The 26,961-nt window shown below is 31.8% G+C and overlaps 2 protein-coding genes across 2 annotated transcripts; both read left to right on the top strand.

Annotated features, from left to right (window-relative positions):
- Nucleotides 1-38: 38 nt before the first annotated feature.
- On the top strand, nucleotides 39-5,806 carry LOC143080062 (protein RD3-like). Its single transcript, XM_076255723.1, has 2 exons — nucleotides 39-139; nucleotides 4,572-5,806. Exon 2 carries the CDS (start codon nucleotides 4,591-4,593, stop codon nucleotides 5,200-5,202), a length of 612 nt encoding a protein of 203 aa, XP_076111838.1. The 5' UTR covers nucleotides 39-139; nucleotides 4,572-4,590; the 3' UTR covers nucleotides 5,203-5,806.
- Nucleotides 5,807-15,086: 9,280 nt separating this feature from the next.
- On the top strand, nucleotides 15,087-26,212 carry LOC143080081 (uncharacterized). Its single transcript, XM_076255758.1, has 5 exons — nucleotides 15,087-15,252; nucleotides 18,118-18,402; nucleotides 20,590-20,807; nucleotides 21,795-22,011; nucleotides 22,779-26,212. Exons 2-5 carry the CDS (start codon nucleotides 18,162-18,164, stop codon nucleotides 25,490-25,492), a joined length of 3,390 nt encoding a protein of 1,129 aa, XP_076111873.1. The 5' UTR covers nucleotides 15,087-15,252; nucleotides 18,118-18,161; the 3' UTR covers nucleotides 25,493-26,212.
- The last annotated feature ends 749 nt before the right edge of the window (nucleotides 26,213-26,961 follow it).

The following is a 26,961-nucleotide window of genomic DNA, read 5'->3' on the forward strand; positions in this document are numbered from 1 at the left end:
TAAAAATTCGTTCGACCAATCAAAAACCGTAAGACAAAATAAGTTCTATAGCATCTGTCAAATGATGAGAATTATTTTGGAATCATGAATTTCACTTTTTACCGAAATTAAGGCTTTATACACAGTGATACATATCTAGGTAAATATTATAAGAAAAAGGAGGAACGTTTTCTAACATGTTGAGTCGATAGAAAAGAGTGAAGTGTCGTACAAGTTTATAAAAATGATGAATCTGATGAAAATGCCAAATACTGGCACTTAAAAAATTATATTATATAATTACTATGCCATGCATGTAATGTACTAGCTGCGAAAACGAAGCTCTTAAGGTCCTAATGATGATTTTTTATATTTGCGGATCTATGGCAAAACAAACAAAAAAGGACACTAGAGCTACGTTTTCGCAGCTAGTAATGTTAATTGTACATACTCACATGAAAACACTTTTTCTAAACAACTTATTAAAGGGATATTTGGGTCCGGATATTTGTGCTGTATATTTTTTACCAATCTCCTTCAAAATTATACACCGAATCACAGCATAATCTCACATAACAGTGGCATAGCAAGGGTTGAAATGATGTGTATATGTGTAACATGCTTAAAAAATTTTGGGACTGTTTTTTTGCATAAAATTTTATTATTCCGGAGATTTTCCCTGAATGCATGCATGTGTACTCCACTACAATCTGACACCAGTTGTTTTTTTTTGTTTAATTTCAAAATACCAACCAATATATATATCAATTATATTTGACATCTAAAAAACAGACTCCTTACTTCTATATATATGGAACTGGGGAATATTAGAATCAGAGTGACTACCTTTTCATTGGAACTCAGTTCTTTTATTGAAAATATAATTAATACTTGTACCTATATGGAAAAGGGTATTTATAAACCCAGGAATGATAACACTCTAATACAATAGAGTTTTTATCACGACGTCTTTCGTCTTACAGGAAACGATATCAGGATAAGATGGTGTATTTGTTAACTACATTTGTAGTAACGTTGCTATGTCATTGCTCCCCTAAGCTCAATTTCAGACCAAACATGTCCGCAGGTATGTGTATCCTGGCCCTCTTAGCTTGTTGTAGCCGACAAAGCGCTGTGACGTAGACTGTTTATGAAAAAAGTCAAGAACACTTTTCTTCGATTTATCCATCTTGTTTACATTAACTAAATGATCCTGAAGGAAAGACCATGCATACTGCTTCGGAAATGATTGGAAGCTATTTTCATATCCTGACCCTTATTACATTTGTATACCACTGTCTGTATCTGCTGCAAACACATGCAATTATATATATATATATATATTTATATTATTTTTTTTAGTCAAAATGATGTGGATGCTTGAGCATCTGAGCATACATGCAAGCTACGCCACTGGCAATGCATAAAACGTAACACACAACTATTAAACTAGCCAAATCAAACAAATATTATACAATTGTACCAATTTTAAAACACTTTTTCACTAACTTCACTCCCGGTTTTGAGTGGAGTTACTGTTGTTTCTTATTAACTGTTGATGTAAATGTCCTTTGGTTTTGTGAGTCTTTGTTTACTCCCTGGTTTTGATTGTTATTGTCTTTTGTGCTATTTTCATATTTTTTTTAGCCCTGTGAGAAAAATATTTCTCCTCATTAGTGAAATATCTGTTCTCTACAAATGATGAGTCCAAATTTGATTATCACTTCAAAATTTCTTGTTTTCTTCTGATCATGAATTGTTCTATTGTGACTTAGAAAAAAGGCAGGATTGTAAAAAAAATCACTTATGTACATGTAAATTTTTGACAAAAATTAAGGGGAGATAATTCAAATATTATGATTAGCTTAATGAAGTATATATTATACAAGTACACACCCGTGATATCGCGGGTCCGTGACTGACTTAAAGTATATAACTATGCCTAAGCCTTATTTTAGTAATTGGTATTGTCATCTGATAAAGTCATGTCGATTATAAGATACACAGTTTTTTTTTTGCTTTCAAATCTTTCTGTTTGAACCCGTCGACCTGGAACTTATCAATTGATACACAGTTTTTTTTTTTGCTTTCAAATCTTCAACCTGGAACTTATCAATTATTGGTAATATTAATTATTTGGAAAACAAAAGGTCCTGGCTATCCAGGAATGTAGTATTTTTTTATCAACAACATTGTCCTATATTAGTTATCTTAGAAAGTCTTGCTGATTGCTGAATAAAACTACAATAGGGAACAATTTGACAATGATAGAATTTAGTAGTGTCAGCCCTTTGATTATGACCCGTGTGTATATAGCAAAATCCTAAATACACCGTTTGGTGGTGCGCCTGTCAAATGCGGAACGTACAGATAAGGTAATAGCTAACAGGTGAATATACTATTGGTAACGGTATCGGATTCGACCCGGAACTTGTTAATTATTGGCAATATTAATTATGTGAAAAACAAAAGGGTCTGGAGTGGTGTAATTTTTAATCTACACCATGGTCCTATATGTGACCCGCCATGACATTTGCAGGCTTATGGAGGTAGAACGTCATTGTTAGAAAAATTATAAACATGATAAATATCGAGATTCAATGAAATACGTATTTGTGAAGAAGAGATAAACACTTTCCTTTGCTTCTCTTTTGCGGACGCCGAACTATACATCATACATAAGTTTTTAAGAAGTTTTACTTTATCGTTTGAAGTGAAAAATATTTGAATCTACATTTTAAACTGATACAAAAAAAAATCAAATTTCTGCTCTATAAATTTCCTTTCATATATGAAGTCTGAAATATATCCATGATAAATGTACCGTATCAAATGAATATAAGAGAACACCTACTTATAAACTGTTACGCGTCGCATACTATGTATAGAGACATCTTTTGCATAATAAATTAAAAAAAGGAATTCTTAAAGCTTACTTTGACAAATTTTAAACTAATTTTATTTCAACAAGTTTAAATTACATGTTCTAAAATAGAGCCACAAACAAACAAATAAAGCTCTGCTCTATAGATTTTTTTTCATAAATGAAGTCTGAAATATATTTATAATAAATGCACCGTATCAAATTAATATATGAGAACACTTACTTATAAACTGTTACGCGTCGCATACTATGTTTAGAGACATGCATAATAAATCTAAATTAAAAAAAGGAATTCTTAAAGCTTACTTTGACAAATTTTAAACTAATTTTAAATCAACAAGTTTAAATTACATGTTCTAAAATAGAGATAAGAATTGTTTGCATTGTAGTAAATTTAAGTCTTTGAAATTTTATTCAAAAACGCTATTAAACATCACTAAGAGCCAATAAATACAATAATTTTGTGTTTTATAAATTAGTGCCTTAAGCTTCGATAAGTAAAAGTCGTCATAGAACAGTCTCATTTTCATACCGGTATTCGAAATGTCTCGTTTCATTGCTATTACAACAAATATGTCATATAATAACATGACAGCGAGTTTTGTTTCGGAATATTCTAGATAAATATACAAAAATCAAATTTTAGACAATGTACCCTCCTAAGACTGGAAATGGCTAGTCACATATAGTTAACGGCGTTTTTCTCACAATGACGTTCTACCTCCATAAGCCTGGATATGTCGTGGCTGGTCACATATTAGTTCTATATAGAGTTGAATTCTTTGATTTGTCGTTTTTACCCGATGACGGCTGACAAATTGGACCTCGTAATTTTAGTATTATAGATACTTCTTCAAGGTAATAAAAGTTACTTGTACAAGTACATGTAGTACCCATGACAAACTGTTATTTTAGTACCACGGACAAAAATTATAACACTGTCGGATCCATGTAGTAGGCTAGAAAAGGCCCTAACTAGAACAAATGTGAACATTTTAAATGAGAAAAATATAACGCTAAACTTGCAGGTATTTCTTTTCAAAGAAAAGTTAAATTGTATAATCATAAACAGTTAGAAAATGAGTTTATTAAATTAAATGTAAAGAAGACCTCAATTAGAACATTACAACACTGTTAAGATGCAACAAACAACCATAAACTTTAGATTATATTTCTATAAGTAATAATGACCGTACAGATTCATACAGCAAGATTCACATTTAACATGTTTAACAGACATCATATACATTTTTGTAATTAAGTAAGCACCAGCAGTATGTCAGATATATATCATAAAGAAAACAATTAGAAATACTTATAATCATGATTATAATGTTCTATAGAAATCTAAAAATCATAAAAACATTATTTACATATATACAAAAAAAGATCTGCCAATATATAGATTTCAACATGTACATGTACATAAGTATATAGAAGTGTAAAATAGACCTACATTTTTTGTATTTCAAGTTTGATTTTTCATGAGCTGTGATGAATGCATTGCATCAATCTGTACATTTTGACTTACATGTAAGGTGAATAGGTAAAATTACATCTTTGTACTTTAGTACTTGGAAATGTGATTCATGTACAAAATATGTACTGTTAGCTTGGTATGGTGTCATAGGATGGCATCTATTTTCATTCTAAATTGTCAATACATTTATTTCATAGAAATTATTTATAGATCTATTATATTTTTCAGTTCCATTTCATATTTGAAGATGATGCCTTTAAAATCAGTATGGAAAACTCTAGTATCAAATGATCAGAGCAAACCTCCTACCAGAAATGAGAAGTCAATGGTTGCTGATTCATTGATGTCAGAACTTGATTACAATATAAAGGAACTGGAGAAAATCAGAATCGACAAAGAACAAGAAGAAACAAGAAAAAAGACTGGTGTAGACTATAGTTGGTTGATTACTACTCCTCCAAAAGGGTATACGATCCCCCAGTTACAACGTTTAGAACTGGAGGAATTATTTTATCAAGTAAAACCAGAGGAATGTGGGAGCATTTTAGCTTTGTTTAGAGATTCACTTTTAAATGAACCCCAACCATCTGAACTACCGTCCATATTCAGAGCTTGTGTCCAACAAATTCTACAACAAAGGCCTAAGGAACAGTCACTAACAGAGTGGGTTACACAGAGAACTATGAGTTTAACGAGTTTAAAAGGTCGTCATTCAGCTCAAGTGGTGCCATCTGGTGATGCTACATGTAGAGATCCAGAGGATGTTCAAGATATACCACTATCAGAAAATACACAAAATAATGAAATAATCCAAGTTGTTCCAATGTTTACACACAATGTAGAAAGTTTGCCTGTTTAGAATACAGTTACAGAAATGTTATATTAATAGTTATTGTTCATGTTGTTAACATGCATTTATCGTTGTCTCATTTTCCTCAATGTTTTTGATATTATAGTTTATTGATTGATGTTTATTGATTGATGTTTATAAAGTATTGCTGTATTCTCTAGTCACTGTAAGTGTTTTTTCTTTAATTTGGGCATTTTCATTACAATGTACAATTTTACACTGATACAATGTGAAAAAAAGTATAAAAAAAAATGCAGAACATTCAAAAAGGAGAAATCCATAAAAAGATATGAAATGAAACGCTATCAACTAACCAAACAAGTGGAAACAACCAGCACATTCCTGAAAAACAGTATACATGTACCTTTAAATTAGGTCTTTAAAGCAGACAGATTGCCAAGGACAAGTGAAGGCAGATTTGTTAATCAAAATTGGTGCTAAATATATAATTCAGATTTTGAAAAATAAAACTTGGCATACAATGTGCATGCTGTAGGTGGGGCAATTAAGGAACCAAAATGAATAAATTGGAAAATATAAGAATTTTGGAGTGAATGTTAAATCCTGACTAAAGACTTGTCTTTAAAAAATTTAATTTAGCTACAATATATATTTTTTAATGTTTGTACAATCATATTATTCAAAGTCCCTTACATTGAGATTTTGTAGGATACATATGTTCATTTGCATAAGTAGAATTTAAATTTATTGTCAATTAAATAAGTTCACATGATGAAGATATTTCAAGGAATGGCAGTGTTTGAAATGTTTGTTCATTGAGCTAAACTCACAATATATGAGTGTCCTGGTCCAGTGTAAAGAATTCCAAGTTTACTTACAATTTTTCCTTTTTATGTTTTTTACCAGTTATGGTAAATTTTTCATTCATTATCATTTATTAATTATTATATATGCAAATTTACCTAACTTCTTACCAAATATGTTATAAAACACAGACTGTGTCGATAGTTCGTTTTTTTGTTAACAAGTTTTTATTATCTTGTACATGTGGTCTCTCAGTTTTGATCTTTGTTGATGAATTATCTATTAAGCATGTTAGTGGCTACAATCAGTTTAGAAATAACTATTTATTTGCAATATTAAGACATACCTTGAAAGTTAGAACAACTTGTTCTTCAATGAAAATTATCTTTTTTCATCAGCTTTTACAGCGGCATATTCAGGGCTGTAGTGGGTGTGGGCCACCTTTAAATTGGTAAAATATTCTTTTGAGGGTAAAAATTATAAGGTTCCAGCCCTCCCTAACCTGGATCCGCCCCCTCATTTATGTTTGACTTCATCAACATTTGCACTTGGACATTTTAATTATGAAAAACAATTGTTTTAACGTGATGCAGACTTTTAAAATTAACCAATTGCAAACACTAAGAAGGATCAATACTTATATATATGTACATGTGTTTTTATTACTTAAAATTTTTATCATGTTTGTTGTTATTTTATCATTTTTCATAATCCTTTTTATTTTTGTTTAATCAGTTCCCTGTTAATTATATAACCTCCTCAAAAGATATTTCATAAAATTATACAACCTCCTCAAAAGATATTTCCTAATCATTTCTATCCAGTGATACTATATGCTTCTTTGAAACCCATGTTTTTTTCATATGAAATATAAGCCCCAAGTACATGTACATTGTACATTAAGGAATTTACTATTTCAGTAAAAAACAGTTTAGGAATGACTGTAATATTTTTTCTGTCTATGAAGAAATAACATAAAAAATGTGGTGCACACTGAATAACCCTGGTAGCAGGTTATTTGTAAGTGTGCACCACATTTTTTATGTTATTTTGAATAGACAGAAAAAATATTACAGTCATTTCTTATAATTTAATTCTTAATTCCATTTTAAACCAGCGTAAATTATGAAAAAATGTTGATAACGTCACAGTCACATGAAAAAATTATGTCTATGAGCTGATAAACATAACAACATCAGCCAATCAGAAGATGTGTGACATCCAAAAATAAATTATTCATGAATAACAAATTTGAGTAGTCTCCCTTTAAAAACATTTGGAGTCATGATCCATTCATCAGGCAGCCACTAATCACAGAAAGAATTCCATCCATGTTACAAAAATACATTACTGTTTATACCAAAAAATTGACTGAAATAAAACACTGAATTATAAATGATGATTATTATATAGATCTATTATTTGTGTTTACTTTTTAAAAACCTACAAATGCATGTTATTTATTTGTAAAATTGAGCATGTGTTCCCAACTGTAAGTTGCTGTATAAATGTATATGTTACTAGTTTGTAAAATATTTACTCCTTCAGTAAATGTCAGTCTCTTATTGTTTTTTTTCTGTACTACATTTAGACTTTTGTTTAATCAGTCATGAACTGTGCAGGTATATGATGTAAACCTGTTTAAGTTAACCTGTATGTGCATAGTGATATAGATCTGTATATTTTACTTGAGAACTTATTTTGATATTTTGACATAAATAATAATTATAAAACACATTTTGTATGGATTATTCCTGAAAAAAACCCATGTAGAAGGTAAACGAAATGATAGAATTGTGATATTAAATAGAAGAGAAGAAAGCTTATAGAAAATTATTTCAGAATATTCAAAGAAAGAATAGGCTCACCATACATTTGTTTCTGCTGTCATATAGAATTGAAAAAATCAGTTGGATTCCTTAAGAAATTCTTCTACATGTACACCCACTTGTTATTAATATGCTAATTTTGCGATTTTTTGTTTTTAAATCAATAAAAAAAGAATCTATGATTGTGTCCAAATAAATGAAATCATATACATATCAAAATAATTCACATATCATCAATTCCTAACTATCAATTATGGAATAGATCCCCTGAAGTTTGAGGGATTTTTCAAGCAAAATGAAAATTTAAAAACATTGTTGCATTAGAATCATTTATTAAAGAAGCATCCATGTATGCTTCATCACTGCAGTTATTTATTGCACTTATTGCACTTATTGCACATGTAATTTGACAAATGTGACATTGATATAGGAGCCTGGTTTTGTTTCCAGGTGATATAACTGTATGTTCCATAAAGCTATTATTAGTTATTCCAATTTTACAAATCTGATGGGAGTAAAAAAAATTTAGCAAAATTGAGAGAATTTTTAATATATTTTAAAAGTACAAGCTCAAGTGCATAGACTACAACACAAATGACTATTTAATATTTCTGATGAACTCTTTAATCATGCAATATTTTATTGGTGGTCCACACTCCACAGTCTTCCTAATACATGTACATGAATTTTACTTCAAGTAAAATCTAGCTAAATAAAGGCAACAGTAGTATACTGGTGATCAAGACATAAAATAAATTAAGCAAAAAGAAATTTAGGGTCACAAACCAAAATTGAGAGAAACACATCAACAATGAGAGGAAAACAACAAAACAACAGGAACACAGAACTGCAACAAACACAAATCCAACATACATAGAAACCTGCTATTTGATAATAACTGCCATGCTTCTGACTTTCTACAGGACATTTTAAGAAAAAAAGTTTGGGCTGTTAACCTTGACCAAAATTAATGAAGATTTATTTTAGAAGAAAACAAACATTTTTATCTTGCAACTGACATTTTATAGCGAAAACATATGGACAAAATAGCTTCTTATCACACCCTGCCCCTTACTACTTATAAACGTTTAAAAAAAATCAATTTTCAATGTGTTCCTTTCTCAGGTTAAGTTTAAATTGTTAGCCAAAATATATTTTTTTACAACATACTACACATTGTACCACTATGTCCATGTTATACAAAAACTAGTCAAAATATGATTGCTTGTTATACTGTCTCATTTGTGCTTTATTATGATTAATTAAACTTTTGACATACTGTCTCATAACATCTATTTATTCTTTTTTTATGGCTTCAGAAGTTTCACATGATTCAGAATGTGAAATTTTCAAGTATTTTATACCCAAAAAGGGTTGATTCCTGAGTTGTAAAGGTTTTATCCTTTCAGTCATATATCATTATGTTTCAAAGGTCTTATTAAAGAGATTATTAAATCTTCCCTCAAAAACTTCACTCTAGTATTTTTTCTTTTAACACCGTAGTCATTCCCCTTAACCCAAAATCCTTGTTACCATTGAAAAGTAAAATACTCTTATCATAACATAACTTTGCAGTTCATCAACATTTCAAATTTCAATTTTCTACCAAGCAGGTGCCAGGCATAGACATATTTCTTTGTTAAATGTTTTATTTTATGTTTACATTTTTGATTGTAGTAAAACTATTTTAACCAGCATTTGAATTTGGAAATTTGATAGCTCCATATTGATCTAAATTTTTATTTTATTTAGTATTTTTAATAAAATTTGTTGCAACGTTTTTTGTGTTTAACTAAAAGGTGTTTGGTTTTGCTCAACTTTATTTGTAATTCCTTTAATGGAATTATGTATGTTGATCAGAAACACTCTTTCTATAGTACAGTCCAATGAACAGATCAACTAAGAGGACATTACATAGAAAATTTACTAAGTTTGGGTTGTCCCAGGTCTCTTCGTGTGAAAAAAAATATTGGGTTCAATTTCTTTGAGAATAATCTAAACGATCTCTATTTGTGTTGTTTATCTTATTGCTTTTAAAATACATATGTAGTATACTGTTTTACCTCTGTCTGCCCAACCACCCATCCATCTGTCCTTCCATCTGCCCGTCTGTCCATCCCATGAACATTTGTCGTCGCATTTTTGTCAGGAACTACATAACAAGGATTTCTGAAATTTGGTTTTAGGGTTTATATAAGTCGACTATACTGTGTAATGCGTTTTCAGAATCATCACTCAACAACTTCTTGTTTACCGAACACTTACATCATTTTACACATGACATCCAAGTTTAAAATTTTCGTCACATTTTTCTTAGGAACTACATAACAAGGATGTCTGAATTTTGGTTTCAGGATTTATTTACGTCAGCTTTACTGTATGATGTGATTTGGGATTCACTCAGCAACTTCCAGTTTACTGTCAAGTATTGTGGCAGGGGGTATCATCATTGAGAAGTAGCTCACAGTTTCACTTGTGTTTCCCCCCCCCCAAAAAAAAAAAAAATTAGATAAAGTCTTTGGGTAAAGTTTTTTTAGACATCAATAGTTCATGAAATTTTAGAACACAGATCGAAAGACAGTACTCAGAGCAACATTTTAGTCTTTTACTAATAGATGGACTTTAATATTTGTGTTCATAGATTGTTATGTTTTGTTGCTTTTGTTGACCGAAGACTTTGTTTCCAGACAGAGTACAGAGGTATTGATCTCAATAAAATTATACCACAAGGTTCCATACCATATTAGGAAGTTTCGGATTAATTTTGAGGGTAATTGACCTTTATGTTTATTGAATTAGTAGCCAAAACAGGCATTTTTCTTGTTTCAGGACAATACCTTATATAAGTGTATGGAGGTAGGATTGAGACCTCACACAACTTGTTTAGCCCCGCCACATTTTTGCGCCTGTCCCTAGTCAGGACAGAGGCGGATTTAGAGGGGGCCCAGTGGGGCCGGGCCCCCCTTTTTGGAAAAAAAATTGGTTGATTATATAGGGAATCATTGAAGCGTGACTGGAGCGGGCCCCCACTTAGGTCAGTCAGTGGGCCCCCACTTATGAAAATTTCTGGATCCGCCACTGCAGGAGCTCTTGCCTATGTTAGTCTTGTATGTTCTTTAAATTTTAGTTCATATATATGTTTTGGAGTTTAGTGTGACGTCCATTTTCACTGAACTAGTGCATGTTTTTTGTTTAAGGGCCAAACTAACCCCCGCCTCTGGGTGCGGGATTTTCTCGCTGTGACGAAAGGCTCATTGGTAGCCTTGGACTGCTCTTTGGTTGGGTTGTTGTCTCTTTGACACATTCCCCATTCCCATTCTCAATTGTACGTCTGACATACAGGTTACATATGAAAAAAGTTAAATCACAAAAAAAAACTGAACTTCGAGGAAAATTCTAAACTGGAAAGTCCCTTATCAAATGGCAAAATCAAAAGCTCAAACACATCAAACAAATCAAACGAATGAATAACAACTGTCATAGAACTTACTTCCACCCCAGTTTCTTGGTTCATTTGACAATTTTTGTGTGGTTTGGGCTAGTTGTCAGATATTGTAAGCAATAGATTAATTCTATTTGCTGTATGGAATGATTTTGAAACAGGGACATACTGGAGGGACAGTCAAACTCATAAATCAAAAAAAAAACTGACAACGCCATGGCTAAAAATGAAAAAGACAAACAATAGTAAACATGACACAACATAGAAAACTTAAGAATGAACAGCACGAACCCCACCATGTGAGGTGTACATGTCTGTCTGGCATGGTTCATTTGACCTTGACCTAATTTTCATGGTTCATTGTCAATGTGGTGAATTTGTGGTTTGATCTGATTCGCAGGTACTATTAGTAATAGGACCACTATATTAAGTGAAATGAAGGATTGTAAGGTGTACATATCAATCTGGCAGGGTTTATCTGACCGTGATCTCATTTTCATAGAACATGAACATTGATAATGTTAACTTTATGACATAATGTAGTAAAACTATCATAAAACAGAATTTTAACATGAATTTCATGGTAAGTAAAACAGGCGAGATGTTTCAGTGTATGCACTCTTGTTTGGCCTTATTGATAAATTAACTTATGTTTTTTTTACGCAATTGCACATTGAGGTACGACGAGAAACTCAAAGGAGGAGTTGCAACTATAATGAACAAAAATATAAGAAAGGCGATGATAAGAGTATGCACCAGTTAACGAAACAATAATGAGAGTTTGATACAAATCAATGCAGGGAAAACTATATATAACCATCATTCAATTTTATGCTCCAACAAATGAAGCAGACGATGAAGAGAAAACTGATTTCTATCTAGCTCTACAATCTGAAACAGAACCAAAACATGATGGTACAATGGTGATGAATGATTTAAACGCCAAAGTTCAAAATGATAACAATGAGAATGAAAAAGTGAAAAAGGGGAGGGGGATATGTCTGTCTCAAAATCAGTGACAATGGATAACGCTAAGTAGATTTAGGTGGCGTCAGAACTTAGTGATAGGGGTACTTTCTTCCCTTATAGGGATAAACATAAGCTGACATGGACTTCTCCTAATGGTAGAGAAAAGAATTAAAAAGAAGACCATATTATCATCTATGGAAAGTGGAAAAGATCATTTCAAGATGAATATGTAATGAGGGGAAGGGGGGGGGGCTGATCTTGCTGGTAACCACCATCTAGTAATTGTAAACACAAAACTAAAACTTAAAAAGTTATATACCCATGTAAATGTAAAAAGAAAATTTGATGTGTGATGTAGCAAACAACAAATTACAAAACTCAAAAATCCAGTAAGAGTTTCATCTGGATATAAAATAACAGGTTTCTGCTTTCATAAAACCTTATAACTGACGATACAAACACAATATCAGTCAATGATGAATGGCAACACATACATAAAATCTACACTGAAACCAATGAAAAGGTACTATGATTCAAAAGACAAGTACACAAAGAATGGATAACATCTGAAACTAGGAAATTGATAGACGAAAAGAAAGAGATGAACAAAATATGTTAAACATGTTCTGAGATTGAAGAAAAGCATAGAACAAAATATACAGAATGCAACTAGAAGATTAAGATAGTAACACATAAGATCAAGAATGAGTTTATGGAAGATCTAGCAAGAGATCCGAAAGTGTTGCTTAAAATCAGAGAATAGGACAGATTTACCAAGTAACTGAGTGGTAAAAAAAGATAAAATAAACAAACCAATTGAAGACAAAAACACAATATACTAACAATAGAACGAGAACAGTATTTACAATGAATGGCACATGTTCAAGAAGTTCTTAACTGAAAATATCTGGATTAACTAGCAATCATTCACGAAGCATCCATGGACCGACTAGAAATAGATACAGATCCACCTTCAAAACCAGAAATACAGAAAGTCATTAAAAGCTTGAAATAGCAAAAGGCACATATAATAACACAGACGTATCACTTGAAGAACATTTTAAGATAGACTCAGTGCTAGCAGCAGATTACAAAAAAAAAGTACTTAGTAGTAAAAAAAATATGAAACCAAGATGTCATTTCTAACAGTTGGTCTAAAGGCAACATCATAACAATTCCCAAATCGGGAGACAAAACGCGCGTCTGGCGTATTAAATTTGAGGTAAGGTCTTTTGCATTTTATCAAATATCAAGAAATGTAGAAGCTGTGGATAAGTAACTACGATAAGAACAAGCTGGTGTCAGAAAAGGTAGAGGTACATAGACCATAAATTTGTCCTACGAAACATCTTAAAACAGTGCCGTGAAAGGCAGAGAAAACTTCTTGTAAATTTTGTTTCGAAAAAGCCTTTGATAGCTTACACAGGGAAAGTCTACCGGAAATTTTGAGAATTTATCGAATTTGAGGACAAACAATTCCTACTATTGTGCAAGTCATGAAACAGTTTTATACAAACGTCTCGTGTACCATCAACTCTTAAGCTGACACCAGTTTCATTGTAAAATCAGAAGTAAGACAATGATATTTGTCATTAATTGGGTTATGAGAACTACCTATATAGCAGAAAATAACAACGGACTGAGATGGAAACTATGTACCACGCTCGATGACACAGACCATGCTAATGATTTAGCACTTTTATCACATACTGAAGCCATTATAACATCCCTTCTTACATATCAACACATATAGACGATCCAATTTTTCTAGTCACACCTTACTGGAAGTCTTCACAACCTTTGAAACGACACTCACGCAGATCCAAGTACTAGACAAATCGGACTCTTTATATAAAAAAAAGACTCGGTATGGAGACAGGTCGTCCATCTAGATATTGAAGACAACTCGGACAGTTCTATGGACACAAATGGGACCTTTGTTTGACATTATTCAGTCCGTTCGGCCTTCAACAATGAGAAAAACAAAAGGCATGATAAAATGTTGATCAATTATAACGACAAAATCAGATAGCTTAACCAATATCAAAAATTGATGTTGCAGTCCGCAACCACTAATTTATATATTCTTGACATATGCCAGGCATATAAAGAATGTGGTAACATAACCTTTCTCCTGACCAGCGACAGTGGTGTAACAGCTATACAAGTATGAAAATCAGTAATAAAGGGTTTGATTCGTCGGAATGACATGTAGCCACATCAACTATCAAAAAGACAAAAGAAACAAAACACCAATCTTAAAGGCTGGCATTGATTAAAAATGCTATAGTTGAAAGCTCAATACAACTAACACATAGATCATGTTTACCAGACTTAAATTTCAATCAGTGCACATTCAATGGAATTGGTGTTAATGCGTCATAAACAGCACGAGAAAGTCAAAATATAAGTATCGACATGATAGGCCAATAAGTGTTCATAACTATATAGCAATGCATATTCACATGAATTAGTTGTGCTTTAATTTTATTATTGATAACAAAATCAATAAAAAAAGTACTACACTAACTTCTTATATGGCATAGGTTCAATTGGTTTTTTTTTTCATATCTGAAACTACTAGATATTTTTTCAATTGTTTTTTTTCATATCTGAAACTACTAGATATTTTTTCGATTGTTTTTTTTTTATATCTGAAACTACCAGATATTTCTTCAAAAGAAAAATTTCATTACACCCTATTGTAACAAAAAATACCTTTTCTGACATCTTTTAAATAAAACAGATTGAGTGACCGGAACCAGTGTATACTTGTTTAGTTAAGTTACTTTATCATGTTTATCTTTATGTGCTTTAAACAATGACAAGATAGTACATGATTTCTTAAACAAGTTTTCCGTATGATGACAGTGTCAGTTTATCAATCGTGTTGTATTATTTTGAGTTATTTACTTCAAGGACTTCATTTGTATTTATGTCAACTACAGTGTCCAATCAAATCTTGATATAACGATACATGTCTTAGCTGGAGAAACATTATAATATCCTTACTAACGTTTGAAAGCACGTAAGCTCTCACTCAGGCGAAAACAGGTCTGTTGTTTATTTAATTAATATAGAACTTTGATGACTTACCAGATTTTGTGAGTTAGACGAATCTACTTTTGAAAAGATCAAATGCTTTGAATACATTATCTAAAAATAGTTTGATATTCATTTTGAAATAATTTATCTAGAGCTACTTCCTCAATGAACTTTAAAAAAATATAGCACAATTAAGGTCACGGAACGGTAAATGAGTAATGTACGTTGCAGATTTGTATAAAATTTCGGATACAACATTTGCACGTTGAACTACAACTTAAATTTAAAAAATCTCTTTTATTTTTCTGAAATATTATTATATGTATTCTTTCAAATGAATGTACATTTGAAGAAAAGAACACCGTTTCTTCCAATACATTTGATACCGTTAATTTTATTACTATCACTGGGTCGATGCCTCTGCTGGTGGACTATTAGTCCCCGAGGGTATCACCAGCCCAGTAGCCAGTACTTCGGTACTGGCATGAAAATACGGATTTTTTTTGTGTTATTAAAATTTGCTGTTACAAAATGATAGAAATTATTATAAATTAAGGAATGTATCTCCCTCATGCAAAGCTCTGATTCCTTTCACGGATTTGGCTATACTTTTTGGACCTTTTGGATTATAGATCTTCATCTTTTATATAAGCTTAGGATTTCAAATATTTTGGCCACGAGCATCACTGAAGAGACATGTAATGTCGAAATGCGCATCTGGTGCAAGAAAATTGATACCGTTAATTTTATTATTGTCTTTAAAATGGTAAAATCTCCAATTATATCATTCTAAGATCATTACCTTAATTTATCTATATATTATTAAGAACACATTCAGATTTGTCTAAAATGAAAAATAATCTTTTGATAATATTCAATTAACATTTTCTTTTTATAAGCTGGCGTCAGAAGCATTTAGTACTGATCACATCATATCATGATTGCAGAATGTTTCTTATGTTTTTTCCACGTTATTTGTGTGTGTGTGTGTGTTTTTTTTTATTATAATAGTAATAAAAAAACCACACAAATGTTAATTATAAGGTTTATTGAGCTAATCGAGGGACAAAACGCAACGCAATATTTATAAGAACACACACTTTTTTTTGTGAAATTTTTTTTTAATTCAGAACCAATATATTTCAATGTCATTTATGTTTCCTTTATCGTACACAATTACCTACACAGTCGTATCGATCAGATAAATATCAATACACAAATTTAAAACGCTTTATTCTTATCAATCATCACGTGGTCGTCAAACAGAGGTTTCCGGTCTAATAACACGCGAGTAGTTTACTTACTATAGTAGATTGTTCAAATTATTTATGATAAGTGAAAAACATAACGCATGTGAAATAAGTAATATTTTGATTGTGTTTTGAATTCGGTGCTTGGTAGAAAACGGTCTTTATTATGATATTTGACGGGTTTATTTTGTTAATACAGTTTTCATTCAATTCATTTAAATAAACTCATCATATATACCAGGACTGAATTTAGTATATACGCCAGACGCGCGTTTTGTCTACAAAAGACTCATCAGTGACGCTCGAATCCAAAAAAGTTAAAACGGCCAAATAAAGTACGAAGTTGAAGAGCATTGAGGACCAAAATTCCTAAAAGTTTTGCCAAATTTTTAATTTTTAAATAATTATTGACAAATAAAACCAGGAGTTTGATCGAACTAATCTGGTAAGTTTATCAGTGTTGGAAAACAGGTCTTTGTCATGATAATCATAAATATTTAACACGGTTCAGTTTATATTGATTCAAGATTAAAACTGCTTATTGTTAAGAAACTTGTTTTACAAAAGACTTAGTGATGTTGGTTGGTACAATAGAGACAAATCAATTCCTCCTTATTCCTATTAGACAAGAATACCAATTCTTTCAAATGAATATCTTTGAATATAAAAAAAACATTGACATGCAAGTAATAGGGAATGTTATGTATTTACTTGTTTCTGTTATTCATTTTTAACAGCTACAGCCAACTGACTTGTGTTGAGGACTGAAATGTTAATTCACATACTTTTTATAGGCTTATTCCCAAAGAAGGATAGCGAACAGGTGATATTATAAATAACCGAAGAATAGCATTGACTGCATTTGAGATTTTCTTTGTATACTATGCAAAGAGAAAATAATCTGAAGCAAGGAGAACTATATATGAATAAAGCATATAAAGTGCATATCAAACTTAATGGAAGGCTAATTGACAATTTTACAACCAGATTGAGATTCATGTGGATCCTTTGGCTAAAATGGCTGATTTTTCACCTCAAAATTTACTCTGAGTACAGACAAACCTGTGCACCTGGAAAAGCTCGAAGGCATATCATGCCCTAGATAAATACATTTTCAATATGTTTTATGTTTAAGAAAAATAAAAACTTAACAGGATTTTGCAGAGCACTTTTTTTCATTCATCCGGAAGGTGCCAAAATAAACTAAGTTATGAAAGAGTTTTGAGAACTTCCCCACATATAATAATTGAAGTGAGCTGTATTGATTGAAATGGACAACAGATTGACAATAGATTCCTAACAGTAATTGGTGATTTAAACTGTGTGCTTGGGTGGACCATATCAAGTGAAACTCAAATGTTAGTTAATCTTATAATCTTCTGCAGGGACGAGAAAAAAGTGCACTGCAAAATCCAGTTAAGTTTTTAATTTTCTAAATCATACAATGCATTTGAAATTAATTTATCTAGGGCATGCTATGCCTCAAAACTTTTCCAGATGCACAGTTTTGTCTGTACTCAGAGTAAATTTTGAGGGTCCACACGAACCTTAAGTAATGCAATGGTTTTTGTTTGTTTGTTTGGAAATGATTATTTTAATATCTTTATATGTTTTTACTTTTTAGAAGTTTAGAATACAATTTACAATATATTGAGAGAACGATTACAAATGATGGCTGTGTCCAAAACAACTGCTATGCCATCACTAACAGAAGAAGAGACAAACTTCCTCAGAATTGCTAATCTTCTCATTCGTATTTCACCAAAAGCTGTTCGAGTTGTATTTGATAAGTATTTCCCACCTTGTGGATTGAATGTGGTGTTGACTCAGTCAAAAGGAAAATTGGAAGTTCTGAATCAGAAAAAAATTCTGAACAAGTTGCAGATGGATTTACTTTATCCGTCCAAAGGTATGGAAAACAATTCTTTATACAATATTACGTTTTATTAAGCCCTGGTTCCAAAACCGTCACGTTTTCCTAAAACGAATTGAGGAAGTTTATATTCATCAATAAATTATTTGGAGATAAAGATGAAGTAAAATTACACTTGTTGTTTGCCATATGTATTCGTACGATCTTTAAATTTTAACATAAATTAGACAAGCTAAATATTCACTGGGTTGCATTTAAGAAAGGTTTATCAAACGATGGGGTCGGTACTGTTGATTCCAAAAGGCGAACTATCAGCTGTCCCCGAAGTACCACCCACCAAATCCCAATACTTGGGCATAAGCAGACTTTTTGTTTTCTATAATACTTAATACTGTGAAGTAGAGAGGAGAAAGATTCAAAAGGGATATTGACACTCATAAGTCGAAAACTATTGACAATCATATGACAAAGAAACAAAAAAAAACGACCAAAAGACGAACAACAATACACAAAACACATAGAAAACTAAAGACTGGGCAACTTGAACCCAAACAAACTGGGACTGACATCAGGTGCTCCGGAAGGGTAAGAAGATCCAGCTCCACATTTGACAATTGTCGCGTTGCCCATAAATGCTATACGTCTAATGCAGTCTCATTCGAATAAAAGAGGGCGGAATTGTGTCCACGACAATTCGAACATATCAATCGTCATCTGTGACACATATATTCTATAACGACCAACAAAGTCGTGTTGAAGCCCGTGAAATTTTCGAAGGAGTAAATTTAACTTCACCACCTGGAACTCTTGGTTTAATATCTTCATTGTAAGCAGCAACTGTGTATTAAGGAAATCATGATAGGAAGTGCAAACCTCTAGAACATCGCATTAACTTCGAGATATATACTCCATACTCAAACGCTGCTTGAGTGTCGCTACACAGAAATCTAAACTTCACAATTGGAAAGCTGAAATCCTCTGTCGTATTTTTTTAACAGAAACTCGTTGTCAATTTCTATATGTAAGTCAAGATATGAGGCAGACTTAACTGTAGGTGTTGTATCCTTCATTTCAAGTTCGATGTGATGGATGTATTCAACATAGTCAGCAAACTTCCATGAGAGAATATCATCTATCATTTCTATATAGCGGAAATTGAAGTTAAATGATATTTTTTGGTTCCAATCTTTTAAATGTTATTCCAGTAACATGTGCTATGCGGACGTTAATCATATCCAAGTTTTTCTTTCAATGGTCAGTACTGCTGACTGTTATTCCATTGTATTACCGTAATTATATCATATGTAATAGTTCAAGTGAACAATTTTGTCTGAAAGGGTTTCTGGACCTCATTTTCATATGACATTGGTCAGCGTTGACTCTATGCCTCTTTATTTGTACCGTAAGCTAACGGCGTATCTGAGCTGAACTTCGTTTGTATGGTTGCTCAGTCAATGTCTTTTCCTAGTTTTGTCCTTTGTGTAGAGAAATCAAGTAGTATGTCAGCTATATGTAGTGTAGAATTGATAGAACTGAGAATATTCCCGTTTGACAGTGTTCTTCGAACTGTTAATATGTTCATGGTAAGAGTTTAGTTTTGGTGATTAGGTCCGTTAGGTAAGTAATAAAAATTTATTCAGTGCATTAAAAGATTGTAGGTTGTTCATGACTTTCTTTTTTTTTTTAAACTGTTATCACATTGTTGAATCATTCGAAAGACTAATGAATTTCTATAACAGAACATAGATTACATTAAACTTATTTGACAAAACCTATCTGAATTTTAGATTCTCTATTCTCTTCAATCTCATATTTGATGTGGCTTCCAACTATTTGTATTCTAACTGTAATGAGGAGTCGTATGAAGACCAATTGGTGGACTTCGGCTGTTATCTGCTCTTTGGTCGGTTTGTTGTCTCTTTGACATATTTCCCATTTCCATTCTCAATTTTATGAATTGCATACCTTGGTAAAAAAAATTGAGTGAAGCACAAGAACTTCAATGGAGAAAGACTAGTTCCGACGACAGGGTTATGCATGCATAATTAGCATTGCGAATCCACATTTAATCAAAATGTCACAATCGGAAACAGGGCACAATCAAAATTACAGGTCAGACGGCTATACTAGTATGAAGACCTAAACATGATTAGGGTGGGGTTATTTCTACTTTACTATATGAGTACATTACCTTGCAGAGATTAAAACAATATTGTTTTATAGGAAACTCGAAGTCTTCGGACATGGATCTTACTCTAATGATTTGTTTACTGCGCAATTTGCAAAAGATGAAAATAAAGGATTCACTTCCGGCAGCAACATTGATTGGCGAAGAAGCGGATTTATCTCGGATAAAATATTATCGGAACTGGGTAGCTCATAGCACAAATGGTTACATCGATAAACAAGATTTCCTGGCGATGTGGATAAATATTTGCGAGGTAAATTAGTTATTAGTATACTTATACAGATGTAATTAGTTCAAGACAGAGACGAAAGACACTAACGGGACTTTAAAACTCATAATAATAATAAAAAAAGAAGATGTGGTATGATTGCCAATGAGACAACTCTCCACAAGGGACCAACATGACACAGAAATTAACAAGTATAGGTCATGGTACGGCCTTCAACAATGAGCAAAGCCCATACCGCATAGTCAGCTATAAAAGGCCCCAAAATGACAATGTAAAACAATTCAAACATATGAAAAAAACGATTATAAACGCCATGAAAAAAACACCAAAGGCAAAAAGATGAAATCAGTATACAAACTTAAGTTTAAGCAACACAAAAACCACACAAATCAGGGGATATGTGTAATGGGGTGATACGAAAGTGTAAATACGTGTTTGTAATGAAATTAGGAATTAAACTCATCATAGATACCAGGATTCAAATTGAGTACGCCAGACGCATGTTTCGTTTACAAAAGACTCACCAAAAATGCTCTAATACAAAAAGTTTAAAAAAAAAAGGCCAACACTATTTACTTCATAGCAATGTATACAACTGTCAGTTTAAGTATGAATCGCATGAAAATAATTGATTAATAAACATTAGTTCGATTATGCTTTATTTTATCAATAAAAAAACCCTACTAAGTCTTGATCACATTCCTTACACTGTACAACATTTTTTAACAGCTATTACAATCTTCCACGTGACTGTAAAGGTCTTTTTTAAAAATAGCAAGCTGTGTAGAGAACTAAATGATTATTTAATCTCTCAAGTAAAAGGCTTTTATCAAAAAGGAACTTTGATTTGGAAAATTCACATGCATGGTTTAAGTAAGAAATACAATTGATAAGCATAAGTGCTTTAAAATGATACCACTCCCCCTCTCCACCTCCTGGGATCATAGTTTCTCTTTTAATCGAAATAACTCTTGTATCTAGTGCATCTCAAAAAATTATTTTGCTTTTAAGGCGATTCAACGAATTGGCGGTGCATCGTTTAAGATAGAATGTGATATGTTGATGACGTCCGAACTTGACGGTTCATACAGAGAAGTTTATGTTTCATTTGCACAGCAAGAGCGAAGATTGGAAAAAGTAGAAGAAGAATATAACAAAATTGATGAAGAGTTAAAATCTGCCAAGGAAAAAATATGCCAGTTAGAAGAAATTAAAGATAACACAAAAGGTAGTTTGAATTTACATCTGGAATGACATAAATGTGTAACAAATTCATTGAAACTTAAATTAATCACTTAAAGTCGGTAGGATAGTTTTAAAATTACTTCTTCCACTTTATTTGAATTTCAAACACAATAAGTCAAATGAAAACATAGAGCACAGGGTTCGATAAATATTCAAGTCAGGTGTATAGTTAATTTATTATAACATAGGTAACATTTTTATATGAATATTGTCGACTCATACGCTATTTGTTTCCGGTCCTAAATACCTTTTTAATTTGGATTTGTTCATTAAATTTGGTAGACAATACAGATTAATGCTAAAATGACGCCATTAAAAAACGCTGATTCGTGAATTATTGAACTTAAATACCTATTTTCTTATCTGTCATTGTTGAAGATAAAGACCTTATTAAGACCTTATCAAACACACATCTTCTCAATTTTGAAGTTCTTTTGGATAAACATGTGTCTAATAAAATATTATAACTCATGATTTTCTGCGGTAAGTGTATCGAACAGTAATATACTACTGTTGCCTTTATTCATCAAGATAAAACAGCAGCGGTACAGCTCATTTGTGATTAAAATGTATCCCATGATTTTCCGTGCATGCAATATGGCCTTTGAAGAGCGAATCCTTCGTCAGGTACACCTTAATAAATTCATTTAATAGTTACTAAACATTATATAGTGTGATATGGCCTGTATTCACTCATATTACTTTAACATCAACAAATTTGAACATTATAGATAAACGTCTTTGTTACAGATAACCTGTTATTGGAAGTTGCAGTCTGGGGACTGCATAATAAAAAATTCTATGCGACATCTGCTGTTAAATCAATTTTGGAAACAGTAGAGCAGACACCATTCGTTGTAATCAGTGGTAGTTCAGGAATGGGAAAAAGCGCAACAGCCTATCACATAGCGTTATTGTTTCGTGATATGAAGGGATATGAAATTTTGCCAATAAATGAGCCATCAGATATTTTGAAATTTTGTAAAATTGGACGAAAACAGATATTAATCATTGATGATTTATGCGGCAAATTTGCCATTGACAATCACATAGTAAACTCTTGGAAAAGGTTAAGAAATTCTATTACACGACTTGTCAGGCAAGCCAAAGAATCATTACGTATTGTTGCAACATGCCGTATGCATATAAGCAAATGTGAAACATTTCAAAATCTTATGCATGCATTTGAAATAACAGAGTGTGATCTCCTCTCAGATGAACTGGCATTAGACTTGGATGAGAAACGTGAAATTGGATTGTGTCATTTAAATAAGGAATGTTTAGATTTATTAAAAGAAGACGTAATTGCTAAAACGGACATGTTTCCCCTGTTATGTAAGCTATCAGCGGAAAAGACATTTGATCCTGACTTCTTCGAAAAACCGTATGATTTGTTTGAAACAGAATTAGATGCAATAGCATTGGAAAATAAAGAATGCATTTTTGGTCTCGCTCTTCTTGTACTGTTTAACAACAACTTAAAAAAAATCTTATTTAAGGATGGATGTAACAAAATGTTTAATGAAATGTTTGAAGAGGTGTTTGAGGAATTAGCAATGCCAGAGAGGCCGTCAAAACTATCCGTTCTAGGTAGTCTAGACATGCTAAAGGGAACATTCATAAAGGAAAATGAGTCTTCAATTTTAGCGATACATGATAAAGTGTTCGATTTTATTGCGTTTTACATCGGGAAAATGTTACTGAAATCTATCCTTAGGTTTGGAAGTAATCATTTTATTTCTCAACGAATGAGTTTTGAGTTTTTGAATGATTTTTTTACAGCTGACGATTTTGTAATCATAATTGATAAAGACCACGAAGAGCCATTCTTTCAAAGAATTATAGCAGAAATAGGAAATAAAAACTTTGAAATTGTTTTCTACAATAAAATAGCAAAAACAACATATTACCAAAGCAAACTAATAGATTTGTTGTCTAAACAAGATGAAACTCTATCTTTATTCATAGGCAATGTATGGGTATTGGTATTTAGTGCATTAAACGACTGTGACTTAATATTTAACTTTATTAAAGAAGAAAGATTAAGAAAAATAAATATTGAACAAACTTTAGACACACTGTCAAAAGCTGAAGGTACTTTGTCGAATGTATTGTTTGACACACAAATAAATACTGATGATGACATTGACTTTTTATCAAGTTCAAATTGCCCCCTTGCCGCAGCTATCTTTGAACAACGAGAAGATGTCATCCAATTATTACTAGAATCAGGAAATGCAATCAATATTAACGAAATTTCCGTATTAGATGAGATAGAAGGGACACCACTGCTATTTTCATATGTTTTAGAAAATTTAAATGCCACAAAAATGTTAATAAATTATAAGGCTGATGTTAATGTACAGTTTGCTGGTGGTACGACAATATTGCATTTTGTTTGTGAAGATGGAAATGTTGATTTTCTTGAAGTATTGCTCAGTAGTGAAGAATGCGATGTGAATAAGGTTAATGATCGCGACGAAACACCCCTGTTTCTGGCATGTCGTAGTGGTAATACGGAGTGTGTAGAACTACTTGTTGCAAGTCAATGTGATATAAACAGCAGTAATGTGGAAGGCAAAAGTCCTTTGCATATAGCTTGTTCAGTAGAATGTGCCTATATTGTCGAAATTCTGTTGTATACAGATTACTGTAGAATCGATCACCGTGATAACGATAACAACACCGCACTTATGATAAGTTGTGAGCAAGGTAATACAGAAATTGTACATCTTTTGATAATACACTGCTGTAATTTAAACACTGCAAATGTCCATGGTAGGACTGCATTACATATTGCCTCTACAATTGGATCTACCGAAATAGTACAATTATTACTTTCAAACGAATGTCACATCAACACACGCGACAATGATAATCAGACACCTTTAAATTTGGCCATTGAAAACTATCATAAACCTTGCATTGAATTGCTTATTACTAATGGCTGCGATGTAAATATTTCTAATACTGATGGACAAACCTCACTTCATATAGCCTGCAAAACAGGATATGTCGACATTGTTGATTTTATTTTAAACACAAATCGTTGCGATATTGATAAATTGGACGATAATAAAGATACTCCTTTGGCTATAGCATGTACACATGGGAATAAAGACAATGTAGAACGTTTAATATTGAAAAAATGCAATATAGATACTGTAAATATTTATGGACTTTCTCCTCTACATATAGCTGTACGTAGTGACTCCATCGAGATAGTACAAACTCTAATTCAAAGCGGATGTGATATAAACTTATGTAATGCCAATAAGCAAACACCTCTTTTCTGTGCATGTGAGATGGGTATTTGTTCAGCAGTTCAATTGTTGTTAAATGCAGGCTGCGATACAAACATCTGCAATTCAGATGGTTTGACACCACTAGAAATTGCAAAGGTCAAAGTCTTTGCAGACATTGTTTCATTTTTTAGCGAGAAAAAAGAGTCCAACGAGATTTAAATAATATATTCAAGAATCTAAAACATGAATGAGTAGATATTTTTACATTTTTAAATCTTTTAAAGAACGACTGTGTGGAAGTTTCCAGGAAAACGACTAGTTGACAAAATACTAACATACATTGGCTCGTACATCGTGTATTGCTGAAAAAGCCTTACTGTCAGAAATATTAAGATATGGGGCAATATTTTTACACCAAAATATATTTGTTTCATCATGTTTAATTTGCATTTTATAAAGATGTTAACGTCAAAATTATCTTCTCGTTATACAACTTCTTATTTTTAGTCATAAAAATAACTAAAAATAGAGACCATGGGAATAAGCTCTCAAAATATTACAAATTCATTCACATGGCAGGATTGTAACATTATTTTTCTCTTGTATCTTTAAAATGTCTCTAATGTATCTACTACTAATAAAGCATCGTGTATCGTACTCTTATGCCTTTTCGCAAGATAAAATTATGATCTATATAAAACTGAAGCCTCGGACATATAAATGACCTTGATTGCACGAAATGTTTAAGAAAACGAACAGGAAAATATCACAGATTTTGTTATTCCCACGTTTGTACCACAAACGTTGTCGAATTTACTTGATAAGGTATGAAGAAAAATGTCTGCTTGGTTATTAGTAACATTTAAATTCTATCAATTTTATGTTATCTGTAGCCAAATATTTATTTTCAAAAGAATGAGTTTACTGAAGAAAAGAATAGAAATAAAATTTTTAAACATTAATATCTCTTATATACGGAGCCCGGGAAGGGACATGTTATATGTATAATCCCACGGATTAAAAAATGATATAACATGTCCCTTCCCGGCCTCCGTATTACTTCAGTGATTTTTCAAAGCATAATTTTGCTGAAAGAAAAAAAACAAGAAAGATGATGATTTAAAACTATCCTCCATTATAAATATAGAGTAGTCTCTTTTTATCAACAAGTTAAACTTTGGTACACGCCGATAATTTATTCTTAGCTCACGTACCCAAATTGACACGGCATATTTTATCATATATCTTCTTTTTCCGATTTATTCTTAACATTTTAGCACCTCATTAATATCTCTATTCTTTATTTTTTGGTAATTTTCTCTAATTTTTATTTTTGTTGTCCAAATTTCTCTTAATTCTTTTTTTATTGTTCATTTTTCCTTATTCTTTATATTATTCTGCCCATGTAAGCCCCCATCTTTACCCTCACATCCCATTAAAATTATTAAGTTGCTATAATTAACCAGATACAGCGTTGTCATTAATTTGGATTTTTCTTATATTTTATCGCCCTAAAAGTACATGGTTACCAACAAATGTAAACACAAAGATTTTGCATGTTATAATATTTTTTTTGCAGGATTATTGCGTATTCATGTATCATTCTAATTTGGATATGGATATTCATTAAAGGTACAGTCATGCATTTGCTTTTTTAAAATAGTTTGAATACAATTTTTAATCTTTAA

The sequence above is a fragment of the Mytilus galloprovincialis genome, chromosome 1, assembly GCF_965363235.1.
Source record: "Mytilus galloprovincialis chromosome 1, xbMytGall1.hap1.1, whole genome shotgun sequence".
Classification (NCBI taxonomy): Eukaryota; Metazoa; Mollusca; class Bivalvia; order Mytilida; family Mytilidae; genus Mytilus; species Mytilus galloprovincialis.